The sequence below is a fragment of the Patagioenas fasciata genome, chromosome 25 (assembly GCF_037038585.1).
Source record: "Patagioenas fasciata isolate bPatFas1 chromosome 25, bPatFas1.hap1, whole genome shotgun sequence".
Lineage (NCBI taxonomy): Eukaryota > Metazoa > Chordata > Aves > Columbiformes > Columbidae > Patagioenas > Patagioenas fasciata.
The window spans coordinates 681751-706177 of NC_092544.1; the positions used below are offsets into that span (position 1 = coordinate 681751).

At 47.5% G+C, this 24427-nt stretch overlaps 1 protein-coding gene and 1 long non-coding RNA gene across 5 annotated transcripts; one reads left to right on the top strand and one right to left on the bottom strand.

The window, feature by feature from the left end:
- Positions 1-1980: 1980 nt before the first annotated feature.
- LAPTM5 (lysosomal protein transmembrane 5) lies at positions 1981-15758 on the bottom strand. 2 transcript variants are annotated; one of them, XM_065857247.2, is made up of 8 exons: positions 15541-15758; positions 12193-12286; positions 8628-8704; positions 7802-7930; positions 7181-7303; positions 6539-6634; positions 3722-3814; positions 1981-2774 (listed from the first exon to the last, which is right to left on the bottom strand). In XM_065857247.2, exons 1-8 carry the CDS (start codon positions 15625-15627, stop codon positions 2700-2702), a joined length of 774 nt encoding a protein of 257 aa, XP_065713319.1. In that variant the 5' UTR covers positions 15628-15758; the 3' UTR covers positions 1981-2699. The 2 variants fall into 2 exon arrangements, with proteins under 2 accessions (XP_065713319.1, XP_065713318.1); XM_065857246.2 differs by having other exon boundaries at positions 7181-7306.
- A 20-nt stretch (positions 15759-15778) lies between these two features.
- On the top strand, positions 15779-22469 carry LOC139825595 (uncharacterized). 3 transcript variants are annotated; one of them, XR_011735750.1, is made up of 4 exons: positions 15779-15853; positions 16332-19472; positions 21136-21255; positions 21337-22469. It is a non-coding gene; the product is annotated as an uncharacterized lncRNA (long non-coding RNA). The 3 variants fall into 3 exon arrangements; XR_011735751.1 differs by having other exon boundaries at positions 15820-18281; positions 19263-19472; XR_011735749.1 differs by having other exon boundaries at positions 15820-19472.
- The last annotated feature ends 1958 nt before the right edge of the window (positions 22470-24427 follow it).

Below are 24427 nucleotides of genomic sequence, written 5' to 3' on the forward strand. Positions count from 1 at the left end.
CAATAATGCAGACGTGCTTTGTTTTAATTTGGCATCCTACTTTTCCAATGTCAGTCATTCTGGGCCCACCACTGGGGACAGCAGTTGCATTGACTTCGTTCAACTGCTATGAGTAATTATCTTAACGAACTGTCTCCAGGAAAGCTAAAGTAAAGCTTGTCTTTTTTTATGGTGTTTGATTTATGCAATTATAACGGCGCCTGTCCCACGCTCCAAATCCTGGAAGGTTTACATTGTCATTCAAGTCAGTAGGAGCCAGGGCAGCAAGGAGAGCGAGAAGGGCAGCAGAGGCTGCTGCAGGAGCGCCGCGCACCCGTCGCCCGGGATTCCCCCCGCAGGGCCAGCGCACGTGGGCTCCCGTCAGCGCCAGGAGATGCCAGGGAACGCTGCCAGCTCGCTGTCTTTGCCCTCTTCAAGGTCTATTTATACCCACTTACGAACATCAGAATGCCCTTGGGATAGGAGAGGCCTTTCCATCACAGCGGACGCTATGACTCCATCTGCCTGGTTTTCAGCACTGTTGTTCCTATTGCATTATGCAGCATTTTTGCCAAGTTGCTGGGAGCTCCATCGTGTTTCCAGATGCCATTTCAAAGCCTGATAGAAGGCAGCACCAGAAGAATGTTTCTGATCCCCCCCAGGCTTCACTGACACTGTGTTTTCTGCCAGCTTTGGCACTGTGAAACCCCCAGGAGGATCTGTGGAATCTGAAGTTTTACTGAGTTTCCCTGTCAAAGAGTCTCTTACAAAAGGTGTGTCCTGCATTGCTGGAGCAACCTGCACTGGTCACCTGCCCCAGAAAACGTCTCCCACCAGTGAGAGGTTCATGGCGTGGTGGACTAACAGGCTGTGAACGTTGCATGGGAGCCGTTCCAGTGAAGTGTGTTTGGTTGGTTTTTTGGAGCCGAGGGAGAGGCTCTGAGACACCTCCTGCACCTGAAGGCACTGGCACCAGAATGCCTGGAGAACAGGAAACTGAACAAAGCAGAAGCACTCAAAGCAACGTGAAATACACAGACACTCAGAGCAAAAAGCCCCGTGGAGATTTTGCTCCAGATCGGATGAACGGAAATAACCAAGGTCAGCCAGGTAATTTAATGGATATCTTTGGTGTCCTGGAGCAGCTCCACCTCCATGAGGTGCTGCTGCTTCTAAAGGTGGTCCCATCCCTCTTACATATCTGTTCAGCTAGTGCTGAGGTCATGAGCTCGATCTACACTCTACATCAAAGAATTGCTGCTCGTTTCTCCTCTGAATTGGAAATTGAAAAGCAATGTGTGGAGCAGCATTAAGCATATTTGTGTGAATTGGTTCTCAGCCTGTGTTGGAGAGACTCACATCAGTAAATCAGTTTAGAGAAGAACAAACAGTACAACAGTAGCATATTAAAGGGAGTCTTTTATCAGATTTAAAAAAACAGCATTGATAGCACCATCGTCTGACTTCAGGCTCGGGACAGCTGGTGTTCAGTTTGTGTTGGCCAATCATCCAACATCTCAGAAAACCAAAACCACTTCCTGTCTAGAGCTCAGACCCTGACCTGGCTGGAAGCTCACAATAAATCTATATGTTTTATCAGATTTCTGCATTTTTTAATGTTTTTTTACCCAGTCTTTCATGGGGAGCTATTCTGAGCGCTGGAGAGACAGCACTGCACTGAGCAGAGGGATGGTTTGGCTTGCCAGGAGCCATGAAACATCGGGCTCCTTTAGAAGATCAGGTGTGTACCCAAAGACTTGGCTCCCAGACGTGTTGAAACAAACCCCATCTCTGGGAGAGGCGGCTTTGAGGGCGCAGCCGAGGTGCGCGGGTAGCGGGGGCGTTCAAGCTGCCAGGTTGGTGTGCGAGCAGCACACACGTGAGATAACATAGGTCTACAGCCAAATAACCATTTCTGCTAGCTAATTTTTTTAGGAAGCAAACTATTGCTTCCTTGTGACGTACTGGGACAGCATCGTTCAGAAATCAGACAGCGAAGTATTGAAGCCATTAACTTTTTCTTTTATTGAAACTCATCTCTCAAGTCACACTGAAAGCAAAACAAATAATGCAAACACTCCGGTCTAAAACGGCAGAGCAATACTGTGACAATTCCTGCATGTTGCATATTCTGGAGTACGCACTATTAATCATCATCGTAAGCAGACGGGATGAGAGCTGCATCGTCGTTTGGTTGAGATCTTCCTTCTTTGGCTGGTCCCTTTCCCACAGGGTCCTCATTCAAAGAAGCTGGGTAGCGTAGCTGCAGGGTTGCAATATCTCCGTGAAAAGGTTCTTGCCTTTTTTGCCCCCCATTCTGCTTCCTAAATGTCTCAGCTGCTGAGTTAGATGTGAGACAGATGAGGAACAGCATCTTGCTGGCATAAAGCAAGCCTGACAAGGGATTCAGGCCAGTGCCTACGTCTCACATTAGCCAGATGTCAGAGGCCAGTGATGGGAACCTCCGTGGTGCCTGGTGCCAGGTTAATTAAAATTAGCATTGCAGCTTGATAGTATCATACCTAGTCAAAACTGCCAGTGTAGGGCAAGGCACCAGCTCCAGGGGTTCACCATCACTCTTTGTAGGCTCATAAAGTGAGGTGATTGGAATAAGCATGATACTGCTATAAAGTTAGGGCTTGTCAACGAGGCTGACTATCTGACAGGAGGGGGAAGAGGCACCAGCAGCAACAGAGGTGTCTCCTCTCCATGAGTGGAGCTCAGATTGTGATGTAGGGCGGTGGGGAATCCTTGGAAGTCAGCTCTAAGGCTTCATCATACGATGGCAGCACGGCCTGGAAGAGAAGACCGTTGGTTACGCTCTGGGGGTCACACAGAGGTTTCCAGTGGATTTAATCTCATATGTGTTTCCCTGCCTAGTTCAAAGTAGAGTGAGAGAACCACATGGGCTGTAAGAGATAAAGGGCAGAAATCCAGAAGAGTTAGAGGTCAGCAGCACTTTATAACCACGCTGATGCCAGTCCCACCTCCTTCTCTCGAAGCATGGCTGCAATAAATGGACCAAGGCTCTTTAATGCCTCATTACCTAAGCAAAGAAGCAAAGCTGAGATCATTGCAGAGGCCCATGATGTGTGCACAGCAGCGGCACACACTGCTGGCAAGGCACGGCTCATCATATTTGCCAAGTTTCAACAAGACAAATGCCTACACTTAGCATTCCACATTCTTCCTCTTTCCTTCTCATCCATCTTTATAGTATCTCTTATTTTTGGAAGGTCTTCAATATCTTTCCGTTGTGTCAGAGCAGCTGGATGTTACTATTAAAGAGATCGTGAGTAATCTAAGTAAGGACATTGATATTCATTATTTAGCAAACTGTTAAAATGAAGGGCAATGCACAAAATCTCTCAGGTGTTGACCCAGTGAAAGGTGAGGATAAACTTAATTTTAAGCATGGGTAGCACTATTAGGCACAGAAACCAAAGTTCAACTGAAATTAAAACCAGATCTCTGGATCAGAGAATAGAAGTTATATATTCCCATTTACCTGCTTTGCCTGAAGCCTGAGTTCCAGGTTCCTTACAGATACCATTGACTTTTTATACAAAAGAAAACTTAAAGGAATGTAATATAATTGGAAACTGTTTATTGGCACCTGTTACTGCACATTTGAAGGGTTGAACTATCTCTCATTAAAGACCCAAAAGGAAGAACTATCATGCATCTCATCACTATAACCCATGAGCTTTCACGGTGTAAATCCGAAGCAGTCTTTACTCACCTTTTCAACTGCTTGTGGGTCAACTTTCACCTCCTCTCTCTTGCTGGCTTTAATAAACTTAAAGCAGCTCAGGACACATTTGAACATATAGGCCTGCAAAGGAAAGGGAAAGGGAAGTCTGCCGTTGAATTGCAAGTCAACAAGAGCATTTTTACTGTTGTTGTCCTCCTCTCTTCTCTGGAACCACGTGTCCCAAGGCCTTAAATCAGTCTTTTGGGGGAAGTCAATGGGATTAGTAACACTATTAAATATAAAGCACATACTTAGGACCCCTGAGAGTGCAATGCTGTCAGGTAGGGAAGGAAAGCATGTCTTTCATGTTATTTTTTGTAGCAGGCTACAAAGTTTGGATGTCTCAGAAAATCACCTTGGGCACAACATCCAGCTCCCAGAGATCCGAGGCTCCCTGGTCAACTAGGACTGACCTGAGAGGTCAAGAAATTTCCTGTACTAGCAATAGGTACACTGTGATGGCAAGGCTGCTTTGCACCTCACAGCGTTGCAAGATGCAATAAATAGGGAGCTTTTCTGAGCAAAATGGATCGATTGATGGATTGTGGTACAAGAAAATAAGCAAGGCCTGTGAAACATACCATATTAAATAAATATTTTCCCTGCTCTGTGCAGCGAAGCAAAGTCGTGTGCCTCCTATTTTTATTGGCATAAGACTCTATGTTAAAAACAGTTGGCATTTTCAAAGGAACATAGGGAGTTATATGTCCCAAGAACAAGCCATGGAGCTTAGGATTTCCTAGAACAATAAGGCCTGTTTGTCTTGACACAAAGCCAAGACAAAGAACGAGAGCAAGGAACGAAGTATCCGAGTTGGAGGAATCTGCCTCTCAAACCGACTTCCAGAGATGAGGAGGTAAATCCAGACTCTGACCACCTTTAGGGAATACTGCAGATACCTTCCCGCTTCCAAAAGCCTCTTCATACAGAGAGCAAACATGCAAGACACTGAAGCCATCATAGAAACTGTACATAAAACACCACTGATCCCTGAAAAACCCCAATACATTAAAAAAATACCATACAACAAAAAATACTTTCTTTGATTCTAATTCTGGCAGAGTTCACTGCAGTCCGCTCGAAATCTGCACCAGATTCAATGGTTAAACCTTTTCTTTCATTTCCCATCAGCAATATTGAGTCCCATTGCTTTCTGCGTTCTTATCATCAGGGTCGTGGAGTGATTTGATGATATGGAGGCGAGATGAAGATTACTTGTGGATACAGACCGACAAGGGAGATGGCACTAATGGTGCTGGGTGACCATCACCCCTCCACTCACTTTGCTCTATGAACACTTTGCATAGTCGAGAAGCTTAGACTCGAACAGCTGACGGTATCACTGTTGGGGCTCTACAAATAAATATACCATCTCCATAACATGGCCAGAGAAATCTTTCCTGCTAAAGGGGTGAGCAAAGCCTTGCAGGTCTTGTGTGAGGTCACTGGCAGAGGCGCGAACGTGGCAGGTGCCCCATCTCTTCATCCCACAAACAAAACTCTATCTGAGTTATGCTTTGATGTGGGATGCAAATAACTAATTGGGGACAGTAATTGCAATTTGGCAGGAAAACAGCACCAGATCCACAGAAACATTTTAGTGTAAGAGCAATAAATGCTTGCAATGGGTCATTAAGCAAGTCCATTTATGTGAAAGATCCTGAGCAAGTCCAAGGTATTTAGATGCCACCTCAGTGTGTGTATTTGGTGAATTGAAACCAATTGGCTCTGAACTGGCCAAATGGCCCTTTTAACTCTAAAATGCTTCATGTTGCTCCTCATTGGATCTTTATCACTTGGAAGGGACACTCATGACAATGGCTTCACTGCACATGGAAAAGGAAAGGGATTGTCACTAAGTTTAAAGGATGGGCTTCCTAATGACTTACTTGGGGAGTTTAGTAGACGAAGGAGTGCTTGTGCCTGTCCAGTTTTTAAAATTATCCTCCTCCTACAAACTCATTGCAAGTCAAGCAGTCTTGTAGCCAACCCTGTGGAAAATGCAAATCAACCTATTTGCCAGGTCAGTGAGGTTTCTGCTGCAGACCCACGCTGCCAGCTGCGTTTCAGGGCTATCTCCTCTCCTATGGCTCAGTTTATGCAAATATTAAAGATATCCTCAAGTCGTGTCTGCAGTGCAATCTCACAAGACGCTCCGCTCCACGCTGCCTTGTCTGGCCACCTGGGACGAGTCTGAATGACAAACGCTTTCCAACTAACAAGTAGCATTTTTCACTGTGACAGAATCTGCTCAAGTACCCGGAATGATCTGGTTTGCTTAGCTGCTCTGAAACCCCTCGGTGGAAAACCTGCTCTCTCATCCATTGAAGTAAGAAGAATAGAAATGATCTCACAGTGGAGTTTCCTGAGGTGTAAGCAAGATTTAGCAGCTCACAGGTTTTAATTAAATTTCAGGGTATCAGTGTGCATAATTCTGCTTACATCAGTGTGGATACAGTGACTTACCCAAGTGGAAGATCTAACCTCCTGCTTAATGATCTAATTTCTTTTGGCACACAATAGCAGAAGAGTTTCCTACATTTGTTTTTCAGCATCTTCTAGAGATGAATGGGAAGCGATAGTTTCTAGGTGGCAGAGACCTTTTGCTTTCTAACTCATGTGCAGAAGCAAAACCACGGTTGTTTTAATGTTAGACCTGCCTCAGACACTATGCTCACACCTGAGGAGGGACCAACAGCTCTCCCCAGTGCCCTGGCAGATCTGAGAGAGAAGTAAAACCAATTGATCCAATCCCTCAGGCAAGAAAGCTTCCTTTCAGCCTCACCAGACCCTGCAGCCGTTTACCTTCAGGAAGAGGACAGCAACGAATGCAATGGTGAAGGTGATCATCACTTTGGCATATTCCTCTGTTGGTAACTTCTCCAGGGTTGGCAAAAAGCCCTGTGGAAAGAGGGAGAGGGTCTCAGTCGTGAACGCTTGTTCCTCTACCAGGGTCACACAAGGCGGTGGAGACCCCGGCCAACTCCTCCGTCTGCCTCGCAGGTGGGCCAGGCCACCTTCCTGTCCTCATCAGAGAGATCACAGGGAGATTTTGTTCCTCCTCCTGTTTACACACCTTTGGCAAAGATGTTCAGAAGACTATTTAAATGAGAACTGAAGGCATGACTGTTTAATAAAGATGAAAAGTTGATGCATGTTCAATGCATGCAGGCAGGCTCGATCCAAATCATGTCGCTCTGCAATTTGCATCCATAAAATTCTTACAAGAAAAGCAGGGCGTACTTTTAAGAAACACATGCATAAGCAAGCTGCCAGTCAAGAACACCGTGCTGGTGAGAACACATGGAAAATCCTCTTTTGCCATCAAACAGAGCAGTTCTGGGTACACCACAGGGATCAGAGAACCTTTACTCTGTCTTAACAGCCACTGAAAGAACTTCGTAGGGGCTCACGGCAGGAGAATCAGCCAGCTTGCTCACCACCTACCCCGTTGTCTGAAGACTTGAGGCTGAGGTAGGTGGGGACCTCCATGTAAGAGCTGCAGAGGGTGAGGATGCTCAGGCAGAAATCCAGCAGCTGCAGAGCCAGGAAAGGGATCTTGGAGTGGCCCTGCTGCGAGAGGGGAACAGGAACGTGGTTATAGCTACAGGTTTGCATCGCTTCTATAGATTTTCCACATTTTCACAGGGCCTGTGTTTGTCCACATGGACAGCCTAAGCTATTTAATTCACTTATAGTACCCACAATGAGGAGCAAACCATCTTGTTGGGCTGATTTACACAAGCTCCACAGTGATATTCCCAGCTTATCTCCAGCAAACCCTTCCTAGCATAGGCACACCCATAATGACCTCCCCAGGGCCAGGAGACGGAAAATAAAACCAACAGGAAGATTCCCAGACGTGGGAAACTAAACAGCATCCCAGCTGTCACTGGTTTTCCTTTGCACCCTCCAGCCCCCAAGGATTTAATCCCATCTCCAGCCAGGACAGAACCCACCTCACCATGAAGAACTATGGCCCGAGATAAAGATCCTTTATACATCACACTTCAGTCTCCATCGTATAGAGAACAGAGACGACCACCCCAAAAGTGAGCTGTCACCTACTGTGTGGCGAAGCGAGGACACGGAAATGATCGCTGGGACTTGAACGTAGGAACTGAACATCGTCAGGAGGCTGAGGAGGAAGTCCAGGACTTGTAGAGCAAGGAACGGGATCAGGAGACGTTCCCTCCTCTGAGAAAGAAAACCAAGGCCAGTTATTCCTGTTCTGAATGGGAGGAGGAGACCAGCTGTCAATACCTGAAAGGACGTATATTAAGGTACTCCAAGAATAAATACTTTCCTGGACTTTCTGTATCTAATTCCACATACTGTGGTGACAATTGATTCAGGAACAATGAAGGGCATCAATATTGATTTTTTTTCACCCTCTTGGAAAGTTTCTGTGAATTTTCGCTATGTAACATTGGCACTTGACCCCATCAGGGCTGTCATTTGCCTGTCCCCAAGGTTACCACTATAGTGAAAGCTGGGTTCTCACACCAATGCGTGGTCATTTCTTCTCCTGAAATGGGAAATGAATGCCCAGTGCATTAGGGGAGTTACAGTTCCCCTCCGGGATCTGACTTGCGAAAGAACAAGGAAATGGGGCAATAAAACAACGTTTCCAAATCACAGCACTTCCATTCCTTAACACAAAAAATAGTCTTGATGGAAATAGGGCCCAGCTTTGGTAAATCCAGCAGTCAGTGGCCTTGCAGATGAGCCTGAGGCTGCAAACCAGCCGCCTTCCCCTTCTGTCAGAGAGCCGAGATATTTATCTGCTTTTCTGATCAAACCTCAGCATTTTCAGAGAGCACAGCCCAGTCCCCTCTAACACATCCTGACTGCAGAGGCCCCGGCAGCAGGACGTCATCAGTGGAGAACGCACCTTCACCACACCGAGGAGGAGGTTGAAGCTGATGACAAACAGCATGAGGATCAACAGGAAACTGGTGATGACATCAGCTGAAAGTGATAACAGTAATTACAGCATTACAAAAGCTGGAGCCTCCCGTCCCCACTTGATCACACCTCTGAGGAAGAGATAAGATGTGATAGCCTAGAAGAAAGAATTGTGTGGGCGAATGAATGCCACGCTGCTGGAAGGTAAACTCCTTTGTCCTTTTCTACACCCACTTTTTCATTTATATTTGAAGCTTCTGTTTCTTTAGCCACCAGGTAGAATAGGCTGTCAACATAATCACATGCGAGACAAAAACCTTTCTTGCCTTAACTGAAGTTTTAAGTATCCTGGGCTACAATATTAGGGTAAAATGAAGGGAAAAAAGGCAGGGTGCTTTCTGCTAATGATTAGTAAGTCTGAGTTGGAAATTGTTTTGAGACTTGAAGACAGATAGAGTAACCACGAGTGAAATCTGGTGGAGGATCTGCCAGCCTCTCAGGCAGACGCGAAGTGTGAGCTACAACCACCCACCAAAAAACCCAACTGCAGGATCTGCTTACCACAAAGTAATGAGAATTGAAACACAGAAGAGGAAGAAGGCTTAGGAAGCAGCAAAGACAGACAACTCAAATCCAGCAAACCCCAATGAGAAGGGAGAGGGCAATGGAGAAAGGGCTTTACTGCAGGAGAAGCTGCTTGGGGGGTCATGGGGAGAACCGAAACTTCAATGCAGAAACCAAACCCACCTCTCAGAAGCAGGAGAGCACAGACAGGGCTGTGATTTGGTGTGCAGAAAAACAGAGATTAAGGTGAGGATAGCATAAACTCCAGCTAAACAAGAGCTTAACAAAGGCAGACCCAGCCCTGGTAGGAACAGCAATAAAAAGAGAAGTCTCATTAAATCCCAGACTGCCTGAAGCCATTTTCTCTGAACCATCAGTCAGAAGTTTTGCCCAGAGAGGATTTATCTCTTTAGGATTTATCTGAGGTGTTTCCTCGGATTCAAGACAACTGTATTTTCCTGCCTCTTTCTGCATTGTCTCCTGCTCCAGCGCTCTCAGCAAGCTCACTAATTAATTGGGCAACTGACCGTTGCTTCTGCAAGATAATTAACAGCAGAACCCAGCTAAATTTTCCAAGTAGAACAGACATTTAAAAAAAAAAAAAACTAAACAAAATAACAAAGAAACAAAAAGCCTGCAAACCTACGGACACAAAGGGTTGGAAAGAAAAGGAAAACCAAGACAAAACAACTTCCCGTGCACTGTCTGCCTCCTATTTGTTCGCAGCAAACACAGTCGCCCTTTCTGTGGGCAGCAGATCTCTCTGTTCCGGGGTGTTTAGCACCAACAGATTTGATCTCAGTAATCAAAGGTTTTACTCTAACAAAATAACTTATCAGAAAAGGGCCAAATGTAGGGATCTTGAACCAAGCCGCTGGACCTGTATCATCTCAAACACAGGGGCATCAGTTAATGGTTTTCCCCTCTGTTCCTCCTGCATGTTCATTTGGGTGCCTATCTCAGGAATAAGCTGTTTTCATCTGTGTTACCTTAAAAACTACCAGAGTATTCAGAGAATAACAGGAATAGACAGCATTTATTTGCCAAATGTCTTTTTTTTTTTTATTTTTTTTTTTTTATTAACTTCCCACTGGAGTTTGTGCCCTGAATGTAGCCAGGAGGGACATTGAATGACTCCTAATGTTCCTCATGAATGCAGAGAAACCCCTTTCTATTTAATGGCCAAATAAACTGGCACGGGAAATACAACCATGGCTCATAAAGCTGTGGTTTAGCAGTTGCATTCCTGGATTGTCAAGGACGGTAGTGTCTGATATGGTGCTGGGAGTTGTTTCTGGGCAGCTGCATCCAAAGGACGGGCAGGACCAGCAAGGGAAAGAAATGTCCCTGTCCCCTTAGCCTGGTCTGCTTTCCATCAGAGAGTGAGGGAGTATTTTCTGCATAGGCTATGGTATGCATAGGATATGGTATGTGCTGTGCACAGAGGTCTTTGGGTATAACTGAGGTATTTTTCTTGGCTGACTGGACAGAAATTGAAACAACTTCACCCGTTGTACTTTGTCCACAGTGACAGTTTTTATAGTCATTACTGAAAAGTAAAAGTGATTAACGCTCAGACTGGACACCGGCATGAATTGGAGACATCCTAAAGATCTGCCCTATGGCAAGCGGTGAGGTGTGACCTTTTCGAGGCAGAATACCATCCATGTTACTGCCTTAGAACTGGTAAGGGGGGTTTAATGGAGATGTTTTGGGTTTATTTTTCCAGCAGGAATAGCTGGTCTGCCAAAGCTCGTGTGCTTGCAGGAGTGGAGCTCGGCCAAGGAGACTTGTGCTAGGAGAGCTGCTCAGCTCCGGGCTGAGGTTTCTAATGGACCGGCTGCATGGGAAACGCACATACCCACTTGTGCTGCGAGACAGAGAACAGAGATGTGAACCTGATCCTGCCAAATGGCAGCTGAATGCCCCAAATCACCACGCAGCAAAGTTTGCCGCCTGTTCCCTCCACCTCACCAAATTAATCTTGAGTTATTTCTTAAATATTAGTTAGGTAGCACATTTAGACCTGCTTATAATTAGCCAGTGTCCTGGCATTGACCCTGCTAGGGCTGGGAAAATCACCTTCCAGGCTCCCAAAGACAAAGGCAGCTCATCCCATCCCCTCTTTTTAGGGTAGCAAAACGTACTGCTTCAACTCCTATGTGTATTTTTTCCTACTGTACCATGTGAAAAGCATTTTCCCATAAACCTTGCCTTGTTTATATTCTTGGGCTATGACTATAGTGTTAGCATTCTATATTCTGAGACGTGCTTTAATCTGGCAGGATCTACAAATAGAGCAGCAGATGCTGAGGGCATTGAGCGAACCTCTCCCCAAATTGTTCTCCAACTCTTCCATCTGGGTTTTGAAGTCAAACTGAACTTTTTGTATGGCTTTACTGTATCGCTTCCCCGCTTGTTTCTGGAAATAGAAGGGTTGCGCTGTGTTCATTCCAACTGCAATCAGAAAACACTCACAGTCTCCCAAGCAGAGCCCTTTGAAATGCTTGGGAAGAGGAGCCAAGTGGAAGTGCTGGGGATTTCATTATAAAATGTTCCTTTTTGTGTGGGAGGCTGTGGAAGAGGGGGGAGGGGGAAGCCCTGTCATTTTGATTGTGTGGGAAGAGGGAGGGCTGTTTAAAACCAGGCCAATTTCACTTGGAACAGTTCTGTTCTTAAAGACAACCCTCCGGATCTGCAGAAATGCACGTCTTGCTTAGAAAGCATAGAACGGTTTGGTATGGGAATGATCTGAAATGTCTGTCTCAGCCCCGCTGCTGCTTCCAGACAACAACGTTCTGCAAAAACACCCGGGGCTGGGGAGATGTGGAGATGGGGACCAAGGGACGGGGCTGGCTCTGAGCTCTTGGCCCATCTGCTCTGAATGTCAGTTTCCAGTCTTCTTTGATGAAAGAGGGGCCAGTGCAGGACCTTGGGCTTCTCAACCCCACAGACCTCTGCTGCGTCCCAGCATCCCGCTGACCTACCAATCCTGTAGTAATCCTTGTCCAGGTCTTTGCAGAAGCCTTTCCCACTGGCCACCTCCAGGGAGTACTCGATCAGCAGCAGAACGCTCATCACCTAGAGAACAAAAGCAAAACACAATCCAGAGGGGCTTGGGCCAAGGTCCTATCAACAGATCTGTTCCCAGGGAGCACGCGATGGCCGCGGTCCTAAATGCAGGATGGGTCTCCAAGTCCTGGCTTCACATTTTGAAACTGCGTTTTGCTTCAGAACTGAGCCGAATGCAGCAGTAGTGTTTTGAAGTGTAAAATGGAACACAAGAAGAAAAACAGATCTCTCTGTAAGACCAGCTATACTACTCCCTTGACAAAAATATCATGTTCCTTCTTTTATTTATTTGAGAAAAAGCTGCAAGTGTGCGTTGTTTTACACTGAGCCCAAACGGTGTTGTTCAAGAAATGGAGAAACCCGTGCCAATGTGATTCTCCATCTCACCCCACCAACAGCACTGGGTGCACTCGTTCTGCAGACTGTTCTCCAGGGACAGGAGCCAGCGACAAAGGTACCATCAGCAAAAAGAGCTTGTTGGGAACGGGTAAATGAGAAAAACCATTTTATCTGGACTCTGAGTTATCAGAACCCCACAGCGATGCAGGAAGAAAGTTTTTATCTGCCACTAAGATCAACAGCAATTCAGGTACTCTACAGCTGGAAGACCTTTTCCACAATAGCTACAGCAGCCTTTGGTTTCAACGTGCGGTTAGAGAAGTGACACAGGCAAGGAGGAACCGCAGCTCTTGTGGTCTGCGCTCGTGTTTGCAAACCTCATATATGGGAAACAGCACAAAAGCAGCTGCGAGATGAGGCAAACCTCTAAGGGAGCAGAAGGGAGAACAGCGTGTGTCCTCTGTAGAGCGGTGGCTGGAGGTGCCACGCGAGAGCTGGGCCGCGTTCAGATAACAGTAACGTGCAGTCAGGTGCCTGCTGTGCTCGAGCTGACGCTGCGAGCAGACACAATGGGGAGGCGTGGGAAGAAAGGTGCCGCGTTTCCCCGAAATGGGGAAGCCAGGCCGGGAGGGATGGCGGCAGCACAGACAGGAACCGAATGCAGACTGTCTGCGTCAGCTGCAGGAGACCTCAAAACTACCTTCCAAACCCAATTCATCAGCTTTCTGTGCCACAAGCTGCAGGTACAGCTTCCAGATGAGCTGTAGCACATCCCCAGAGCCCTTTGCTTCTAGAATGAGTGTCCACCAAGCCACAGTCTCACTGCAGCGGGGACTGTGTCCCACCACCAGCCTGCCCTCTGGGTTTAAATCTGTCTAGAGTCTGATAGCTGTTCCTTTTTTAATTCATGCTGAATGTTTCTGCAATAAGAGCTCGAAGCCATAATGAACAGGGGTCGCTGGGGGCAGTGACGTGCTGCTCTGACAGGGCATTGGATGCTTAGAAGGTTTCTGACAGCGGGGTGTGCAGGCGGGTGACACCCAGCACTTTGAAGACAAATAACACCATGTATAAATGCCATACTTTCAGTGCTTTGCCTTTTCTTGTTTTAATGTAGAAGCGGTTGTTGTGTCAGGGTAGGATGAAGTGAGGAGCTCTTAGCTCCCATTTGGTTTCCTTTCAAAACATTCCATGTTCTTCCTGCCTGCTGCCTCCTCTCCCCATCTGGTTTGTGTGAGGACGAGGAGCAGCCAGCGACTGCTGGACATCCCGGCTCAGGCTGGTGAAGGCACAGGGAACCACAGCTCCGCACCAACACGAGTGTGTCCGCGGGTGAGGACCAGGCCTGGGGGGAGTCCCACAGGTGGGGCTTTGCTCCTTGGGTTAAAGAGCTGCCAAAGAGAAGAGCTGGGCTGCCACAGGGGCCAGGTCAAGCTGCTGACATCCTGCCTTCCGAGGCCTCCTTTGGCTCTAATCAAAGGCTGGTAGCAAATGAATGGCAGGTTTTCTGCCCATGCTGCAACTTTCCAGCCTTGTTCTTGAAGAAAATGTCAAATAACTCGACCTTCTTCATGCCTGGAAGGAGCAACAAGCAGGACAAATTCCTCCGTGCTTTCTTTGGAAGTCACCTGCCAGTGCGCCCCACAGCACCCAGTGAATCTTTGCTAATCACACAGCTCCGTCCCCTCCTCGTTCCCCTCCTCCTTCTGTCCTGTTTGCTTGAGAATGCCCACGATTTATTTCAACTGTCTATGGAGAGATCAGTGGTGAGACAAATCCAATTTACAGGAGGACAAGACATCTCCACAAAGCCTGAGAGCTTGTGTTTGATGGCATTACTATCACCCAGCATCACTATGATTCATCACTGGGACCCACAGCAATAATTTATGCTGGTACAAACCAACAGTATTGATGTAGCAAATCATCCCAGTCACTGCCGAGGTATAAATCCGCTTTTCATTTTCCCTCCCTCTGCCCAGCTGCAGCTGCATCATCAAAAGTTTCAGAAAAAGTAGGGGAAAGAATGGTTGCTGTTCGGTGTTGTGGTTCTGTCTTGTTTCCCACCTTTGCACAGACCTTTGATTCTGCCAGCTCCTCTCCAGATCTTGGCTATAGCTCCCCTCACTCCGCTTCTATGGGTGAAGGGTGCCCGTTAACCTTTATCACCCACAGGCTCCCAACCTGTGACCATGCACACCCAGTGCAACAGACAGGATTATTTTAAGTGCCTCTGCCGTGCGAGAAACCACATCCTCAGTGTGACTTCAAGCTACCTAAAAGCATCTCTGTGCAACCCAGTGGTGGGGAAGAAATGTCCCTGCAGGCTCTGCTGCCTCTGCTCACTGCCATCCGTGACCACCCCGGGGACGTTACAGCAGCTGAACGCAGCCACAGGTCAACACAGAAACCAAAGCGATGAATACAGTGCCCAACGGGTCGTAGAGAGAGAAACCAGGCAGCTTTGCCCACCCCGTCTTGGCTGCCTGGGACCTAAATCCCCGCTCCCCCCAGTGACCCAGCATTTCAGCTCTCCCACGGTTTCCATTGCTGCTGTGCTGCCCAATTTCTGACCGATGGGTGCAGGGAGCAGCGCTGAGCCCTGGCCGAGCTCGCACCCTGCACGGTAAGAGCTCCTGCACGAAGCTGTGAGGGAAAAGCAGGAAGCAGAGCGAGTTTCCATAAGCTCTGATTGGTAGAGCCAGGGAAAAACTACTTAAAAAACCCTCCCAGAACAATCAATTTCTTCCTGGCCACCTTCTCCTCTTTCGTCCTTCCCTCTTAAATCATTGGTTTGTCTCTTTTTGCAACACAGAAAAGCCAACAGTCAGGAAACCTTGCGATCTGCAATGATTACACCTTCTGCAAAGATGACACCTCTGCTTCTCCTTGTCTCCCTGTCCCCTTTCCATCCCGTAACTTACCATGTGGAAGATCCCCAGAGCGACTGCTGCTGTCGTGATGTTGAAGCAGCAGCATCTGGGGGGCTCGGTGGCCGCTTGGACCGTCATTTTCTGGTCCCTCTGCACAGCCGTGAGTTAATGAGGTCGAATTTGCAGCAACCGCCTCGCTGAAAAGCGAAGCGAGCAGCGCAGCTCCACTTCCTTCCTGGTCTATAAATGTGTTAAGTCATCTACAAAGTCACATGAGGTCTTTGATTTCTCAATAATAAAGCGAGCAAAATTGTGTTGCTTTTCTAACAGATCTTTCGCAGCCTGCACGTCCCGGATGGCAAACGTAAGCACAACTGCTGCTCCGGGCAGGTGGCGTCGGGTGGGTGAGATGGACGGGGAGAGGAGGGTTCTGGAGCAGGGTGCAGCTTTGTCCTACAAAAATCATCAGAAACAAAAGCAGGGGGCCAAGAATTTCACCTTAAGCTTGACCCGCTGTTTTTGCAGCGAGGCATCCAAATTCCTGCGTTTGAAGTGGCTCGTTCCTTGCCAGCAAAGTCACCGTTCCCTGGAAGTGCTCCTGGGAGCCGATGCTTGAGCAGCCCGGCCGCTGGGACCAGGAGGGTGGTGGGACCCCAAGGGCCAGGGTTGTTGGCTGGGACATCTGCAGATCTGCTGCTGGGTGCTGGGACAGCTGATGGGAAAAAAAGCAAGGGAGAGATCTGAGCCTGGTGACTTCACCACTGAAGTTCTACTCTTTGCTATATATGTATTACCATTCTCCTAAAAAACCATCTTTTTCTTTTCCCCTTCCCACCCCTCAGGACAGAAAAATCACGCTTTGGACCTTGTGTGGAATGGATTGACCTGCGTTTCTGGTTTCCTGGGCAAGGTCTGGTGTGCCGCAGCAGGGTGACAGCTCTCCAGCAGGGAAATGCAAGTATTAAAAAATGAAATTAATGAGAGAGTTGGGCAGGCTCAGCACACTCTCGTAGGAGTTATGTGCCAGCATGCCTGGTTTCAGCATCCCATGAGTTTATTGTTCTGTGTGTCCAGGAGTGTTCCTAGCCAGCAACATCAGGCCCTACAATGCTTAAGCAGAGGATTTTCTTGATTGTTCTTACGAAACTAAATGCACAAATTCCACCTCAATGCCAGGAAATAGCTGTTCTGTAGCCCTCCAGGTCTGTACAGGGTGCTACAGAGCCCGCTATATGATGGGAGGTGTGCTGGAGAGCTTCCGTCTGGCTGAGTGGATGTTCCCAAAGGCCGTGGGAGTTCCACAGCGATGTGTTTTTGGAGAAATTCAGGAGTTTTGGGCAGTGATGGTATGAAATATAAGTAGCTGAATGACCCTGGGAACACTGTATCTGAGACAGGGTCAGTCTATAGCTTAAATCGGGTGGTCCCTGGGGGACTGACCATGCCTGTATGTGCAGGGTCCCTCTCCAGAGCCAGCGATCCCTGCAGCACTAGGGCGCTGCGGGGCAGGGTCGGAGCAGCTGGGTCCCGCTGCGTATTCCCATCGTTTTCTTTGGAATCTCACCAAGTCTGACAGTTTATTACTTAAGCCCCAGGTTTTGAAGTCACATGCTTCTCTCTTTCCCTTTTTTGCACTGTTTGGTGACCATGCTGCATTGTAGCCAATATCATTACAAGCTGTGGAAGAAGATGGACTCGTATGACTAATGACTGGTAAATTCTGACCTCGCTGTTGGTTGTCACTGTTTCGGTGTGTGCTTTTCAGGCTAAAAATGAGGGTGTTGTAGCACATTTTTCGGCATAGCCTCTAACTGCTATTAAACATAATCCAGCTGCAGAGGTTCGCTGGTGGATCCACAGTACAACGTGGAACTGAAACATCTTCATAAGCAGGGAAAGCCCAGAGAGCAGGGCTGAAGGACACACAGCCAGAGCTACATGGAGCCACAACAATGGCTGGAGCATCTTTGGAGAGATAGGGTTAAAAATTACATTTGGGTTTAAAACTTGATCTGTTTATGCCTCTTTCATTTACAAATCAGTTCCAAATACAGGCTTCGCTTTACCTCCTCCACATGAAATATGTTTTCCTTCGGGGTTGCCTCCCCTCAAAGCCATGTTGTGGGCCCAGCTGAATGAAGGTGCAGGAGGATCAAGTATTTCCTGCTAATATGAAAAGCCGGTTCATAATTTGAACCTGACTTTGCTTGAAAAGTGTACTTTCCCCTTCCAATCCCCCCGTCCTTTTAGAGGCAGACAGAGGCTTGCTTGTGCGTTGGAGCATACCATACCCAAACTTAGCTCACAACGTGTAAAAACAAATAGAAAATGTGGCCCAGGCTGGGCCGTTGGCTTCCAATGGTCACTGCGTATTTGGCCAACGCATTATGGTGAGTGGCCCCTTTCAGTGGTCTGCACAGCAGCCTCTGCAGACACCCAGGCCGGTGCTGGAGATCAGCCTGCTCTAGGGAACACAGCCCTGGCTTTTCTATGGGGTTACGGACATCTATTTTATATGGTTTGCAGAGCCTTGATGCTGACTCCTGTCTCGAAGCAATCCCAGGTGGTACCTCTGGTTTGCGTGGGACCGCCACCAGGGGTAAATCAGAGCTGCCTGTGTTGCTCAGAATGGTGTTAATTCAGCTGCATGTTCCCTGTCTAAATCTTTATGCCTGATTCAAACATATTTCAGGCATGCACTGTTCTACATAAGGACAATTATGGAAGAAGTGCGAATCCTGAAAGCAAGAGGTCAAAGCTTTTAGTCTGGAAGGCCAGTGCTGACTTCACAGGTGAGGAAACAAGGTACAAGGAAATTAAGCAGCTTTTCCCAGAGAAACAACCAGGCTACAACTTGTACTTAAGCTTCCTGCACACAAACCTCCAACACCCTCCCTGTAACCGGCTCCCAGTTTCCATGCAGCCCTGGTCCTGCTTAGTCCTGGGCCTGGCCCCAGCCGCTGGGAAATGTTTCTCCTGTCCCTCCTAATTGGCTTCCTCCACAGCAGCGCTTCGTGTATTTGCACTTTAGAAGCCAAACAACAATGTGGGGGCCTTAATGAGAGAGGTGCTGCGTGCCAGCAGAGCAGTAAATCGCGGCAGAGGCTGGCGTTGGCTCTGCTGCCGCAAATTCCTGCTGCAAACCAGGCGGGCGCAGGCATCTGCTGCTGCCAGGAAAAAGGGAGACTTTGGTTAAGTGGCTGACAAATGGCTTCTGCTTGAAGAGTCTCCTAATTAAACTAAATGCACTTTCCTTTCGAATCTGTTTGCAAAAGGTTTGTAAAGATGCAACTAGTGAAGGACGCAGCAGCGGCGAGGTTGCGGTCGCCAAGTGATCGATGCCTCCTGACAGATCGCAGATGGAAGCACGGAGGGAGGTGGGGGCACACGTGGGGCTTTCTCCAAAAGTCAGAGGGTCATCAAAATTTGCACCTGCTTGTGAGCTGTGACCAGAGCTCTGTGTCATGGGCTCCTGCCCTGGACTGGGGATCTGCTCCCAGGCAAAAATACTCCACAATCGGTGAGTTTAAAGGGCTGTGATGGTTTAACATCTCTGCCGAGTCTGTCCAGCTGAACCCCAGTGCAGCTCTGCTCTTGCGGGGAGATGTTTCCTGCTCTCTGGGGACAATTACCTGTGTTCCTCTGTTCCCCCTGTAAAGCTTTTTGTTTCCAAACGGCGGTGAAAAGGTGAAACCCTGCATTCAGAAACAGTTACAGAATTACATCACCATGATTTAAAAAACCCCAACCTTTCAAATATGTTTTTAACAAAGGTGAAAAACAATATCCCAGGGGAAGTTAACTCCTCTATGCCTGTCTACCCGCACCTATGGAGCAGACTCTCTTTCATCGGGGATATTTGGGGCAAAAGTGTTCGCACAAGTGCGTGCCCTGCAGACGTGGCCATGGATGGGGTTATCGCTCAGCAGCCAAGGTTTTCCACCTGACAGCCGTCAAGCCCTGACGATGATATTCAGCCAAAGGTATTTGCAAGTGTCGGATATCATTAGTTTCTGAGTAAGAAAAACAGAAAACCCTCCCCATAGTCCTGTGTAGCCAGAAGCTCTCTGAGGCCTCAGGAGACAAAATGATCGTTTTGCTTATCCTGAGTGACAAGAGCAATCTCGCCATTAATGTGACTTTCATCCATCAGTTCATTATGCTTTATGTCTATGCTGATGTGTGTTTTGCCATTTGCTACGTTTTTCATTGCCATTATGTGACATGCGTTATTCATTGCACCAGGATTTATATCTGCCCTGTTACCTGCTTTAGTCTTTCATTGTATTTTATATCAGGTTTGCTATGCTTGATGTCCATACAGCCTCCCTCTAGACATACCTTAGTATATTTTATACATTACTTTACGTGCCTTCTGCTTTACTGAGACATAAAAAATAATAATCTTGAGTATATTTAAGTGCTCACAGAGGTAAAAGGCTATTGTTTTAACTCCACTGGATAGAGGAGGCTTTTACTCACAAAGCTATGCAAGAACAAGACCATCCCTTGGTTTTATATAAGGCAGCAGTTTCTTCTAGAGCGTTATCCAACAAGGAGAAATTAATAAACCACTACTTCTGTTTGGAGAGATCCCTTCCACCTTGACCTAGCCTTATGAAATTAAATATGGGATTCAACACCCCATTAGGACACTTCAATATAGGTGTCCACTTGTGTGCCAGGTAACTAAATTGCCAATACATTTAATGAAGACCTGGCCCAATGGTGGAAGCTGGAAGCTGTTTAGGTCACCTTAGAGCAGACACTGCATCCCCCTCTTGGCTCCGAGGGCCACATCTCCATTGATTCTCCTAAGAGCCTCCCCCAGCAGCACGCAGAGATATCCCCGTCTGACACCAAATGACGCTCCTTAGCCTGGAGCTAAATCCCACCCTGGGTGTCCAATCTGAGACACATGGGACGATTCTCTCTCCCGAATGTAGGAGCTGGATGAGCAACTTGGGTTAGGTACTTTACTCATAAATAGCTCATTAGCAAAGGTGAATCCCTTTTGCAATGGCAGCTGGAGCTGCCTCCGCATCATTGAGGAAACCATGACCCAGATCACCTCCAAAATGGAAAGGACAATTGGGGCACACAAAGACTTCGAGGTGTGTCCTACGAAGCCTCTGCCTTGGAGCTCCTGTGGCTTTGGGAGTCTGTGCCCGAGAGGTGGCTGAGACAGGGGGACCCACCTACATGCGGCTGGAACAAGACGTCTCCAGACTCTTGCAACATCAGCACACGTATTTGGGAATGTCCATTGGACTCCAAAGGACTGAGGGTGCTGGGAAGCGCTGGTCCGCGTCCAGCACAGGGGCCAAGCCGGGACCAGGTCAGGCCGGGGGACGGGGCCACGCTCCACAAGAGTGGTTCACAGCCAGAGCCAAATGCACCTTCTGTGAGTGCAAAGGAGAGCCCTGTTCACGGCGCAGACCTGGACCCTGCCCATTGCAAACCACGGGAGGTTTGCCCAGCCAGTGGCTTGCTGCTTGCCACAAGAGCAAACATCATATTTCTGGAACTTAGTCATCAGATAAAAATCTTTTGCCTTTTCCATCCCCGGGTTTGTCCAGAACCTGCCCTTGTTGCTCGGTGTAAGCATCTGCAGTGACCTCCCATTAATGATAGTTTTTTTCCTAGGCCTGATTTGCTCAGGAAACAAATAAACAAGCAAACAATGGATTATTTAGCGGCTAAAGGGAAGAGCCTGCTTCTGCATTTACAAACCCCAGAAGATTTATTAGGAGACACCAGAAAAAGGTGAGTTTTTTCTGCACAAAGCTTGGCAGAACATACTGTATGAATAACTGAATGACCTTTCAAATATTTACTCGTCCATAGGAGTCTGTATGGAGGCTGCTGCTTCTCCTTCACCCACTCTCAAGCTTTCCACCCAAATTCACTTGCAGCAGAAATGCTGAAGATGTTTTTTTAACAAACCAGCCATGGCCAACAACAATAGCCAAGAAATGTAGGAAAACATGGCTGTTTTGGGCAGCAGAGTGACGCCTCCTCAGCACCGTGACAGTCAGCTGAAGTCTGAACTGAGCCCAGGAGGGCAGAGAGCTTCTAGGAGTCCATCACACTGATGGAGCTGTAGGAAAGAAGGGCAACCGTGGACCATAAAGCTGTTGTGCAGCCTCAAAACTCGGCCTCAGACGGCGGCAAAGCGGCGTGCGGGGCAGTTCGGGGTTGGGATCCGGCGAGTCGGGGTCACAGCGCTGCCCTGAGCACAGAGACGTCCCCGAGCAAGTCACTGCTCTCACCCCCTGCTCCCAGGGGCCACCAGCTCTGCGGAACAGCAGCGGCCTCTTGATGTCACCGTAGTACAGCTGATCAGCTTGTTGGCTCGGGTGGCTTTGGATCAGGCTGGGAGCATTCTGAAGGCAGTAGAGAGAAATCTTTCCAGTGTTTTTCACCCATTCCTAAAAGGCAGCATCAATCTTACGGGGTTGCAAATGGTCTTTTCTTGTGACTGTCCTCAGTACCATTGATCTTAAAATATTGCTGCAGTTTGTGTGCTTAGATCACATAAACATTCGTCTTTTCTGCCAAAATGAGAACAATCCATTTTCTCTGTATTTGTCCCCTATAATATAGAGACAGCCCCACTCGTGCAGGCGCTTTGTCTGCAGCTTTAGCACGGGAGGAGGGCTCTGCGTCCTGGGCACAAAAAAATCGAAGCCTGACCCAAACTTTTGAACCCCAAAACTCAGATGAGGATCAGCCGGTACCCTATGTAGCTAAGGCTCAGCTGGTACCCTACACAGATGAGGATGAGCCGGTACCCTGTGCAGATGTATTAAAACTTTGCAGACTGTTTTAAAAAAATCTTCCACCCACAAATTGTAATAAAAAAAATTGGGACATTTTGTTTTACCGTTTCCAAAATGAAACGTTTCATCTTCTCAGGTTGAGGAAACATTTGACCTCGAAGTATGTTTCAGTGTTATATATGGTAAAAAAACCCTGTAGCAATCGAATAAAAATGCGCTTGACCAGATTTGGACAGTCTTATTTTTCAAGATGCCGCATTTTTGAATTTTCAGGTTGATTTTTTTTCTTCCTTACAAATTTCATAACTGTCCAAGGACTAGAAATGCAGTTATTCACAGATGGACCGTAATTACCTAGAGCTTCCCGGTATCTTTTAAGAATCCAATCAATGATTACTCAAGTGAAGTACGAAGGCCTTGCAGGAATTTAAGTAGGGTAGAGTCCTTAAGCTGATTTTCTGCATAGAGATTAATTTCATCCTGGTTAGAAACAAATGGAATATATCCTGCTGTCTCTGTTGCCTTGTGACGGTCCTTGTTAAGGGTCTAGGCTTAAAATTCTTGATCAGAACAGGCTCCCACTGAGTTAATGAGGTCTTGAATGGGATTTTGAATTGCTTCTGAATAGAGTGTTTGGAGCTCTGGGGTTTGCCTAATCCCAACCCTAACCCCTAACCCCTATCCCTAACCCCTGTCCCTAACCCTAACGCTAGGTTTGGGCTTCCATTTGCAGACAGCACGTTCTGCAGGAGGTAGCAAAGGCGATGCAATAAACCAGGCTCTTCAGGAAGGAAGGTGGGGGATTTTATTGTTATCCTTAGAGCGCTGTTTTGACCGAAGAAATGGGACGTTATGAAAATCCCTGAATAGGAGCGTGTGGTTCGGTTTTGGAGCGCAACCTGCTCCGTTGTTGGTGGGTGGAAAACACAGGCCAGTTAAATACCACTTTTTCTCAATAGTCACATGAAAATTAGATCTGTTGGAAGAAAAGCAATAAGGAAAGGGCAGACAGGCCAGGAGTTCAGTACCTGCTGTACTCTGGAGCACAGAAACATTCTCAGAGAGCAAAATCTTCGGTAACTTCTGTTACACGCAGATTCGACAGCAGGAGGACCATGGCAGCTGTTGGTGACCTTGTCTTGGGAGAACAGCTCTCAGAGCACACCCCTCAAATATGCCCTTTTATCTCCGAAAACTACCCCAATTTACATACTAATTTATTACCTAGGCAGTCTTGCATCCCGTACGATGCACTGAGCGAGACCTCATTCTGCTGGTTAAGATTACATTCATATCGCTTTGACCTTGACGGCAGCGTTAAGACCCCCATACGCATCACTTTCAGAATTCACAAATACAGAGCAGAATGCCTGGTTCATCACAGCCTCACTCACTAACGCCTCATAAGGACACTTGATGCTAGAACTGTGTATTATCTCCTCTCTGCACACTCTAAATTTACAAGATTAATTGCTTTCATTACTCCACAATATTCATTTTCTTATGTTACAATAAGCATAGTGTACTTATTTCTAGTCTATATATATTGCTACATCTGCTAAGGAATTCAGCAAATGCTTTGCTTAGGTCAATTAAGATTTCCGTTGTTTAACACATATCCCTTTGTCACCATCACTTTTAAAAGAGCTATTCCAGGTCCATCCCTTTCTCCAGACAAGGCCGTGACCGCGTGCTGGGCGCTGGGCTTTGGGGGGTTTCTCCATGGCGAGGCCGAGCGGGGCAGCGCAGGCTCCTCGCTGTGTTTTGTGTGGAACAGACACCCGGCTGCTTCCGAGGCGCCGGATTTGTGCTGCGAGGCACCAGAGGATAACGCAGCTCTGCAAGCCCAGCTGCGCCAGACACACGTCATCTTCAAACCAGTGACATCGGGGCATCGGGAAGTATGGGAAGACTGAATATAGAGTTTGCATGTCTGTGATAAAAGCATCTGGGACCGAACTGTGGTCATGTTTACATTATAACTATATAGATTGCAGCCTCACGTTGTTGCGTGCATGAGGCCATCCTGCTGGCTTTGGTGGAGTTACGTCCCATTTACACCTCTGCAACTCCAGGTAGGTTCTGCCTCCAAAAATTGAGGCCATGGAGGAGGGGTGCAGAGTTTTAGCTCCAGATTTTCTTGAGCTGTGGAGGTA

What these genes read in the sequence shown, in the direction of transcription:
- LAPTM5 (XM_065857246.2), bottom strand. Translation starts at nt 15,627, where the DNA reads ATGACGGTCCAAGCGGCCACCGAGCCCCCCAGATGCTGCTGCTTCAAC. An exon ending in CAAGGATTACTACAGGATTG is followed by an intron (nt 8,705 to 12,192) that starts GTAGGTCAGCGG and finishes TATCACTTTCAG; the next exon opens with CTGATGTCATCACCAGTTTC. An exon ending in TCCTCCTCGGTGTGGTGAAG is followed by an intron (nt 7,931 to 8,627) that starts GTGCGTTCTCCA and finishes TTTCTTTCTCAG; the next exon opens with AGGAGGGAACGTCTCCTGAT.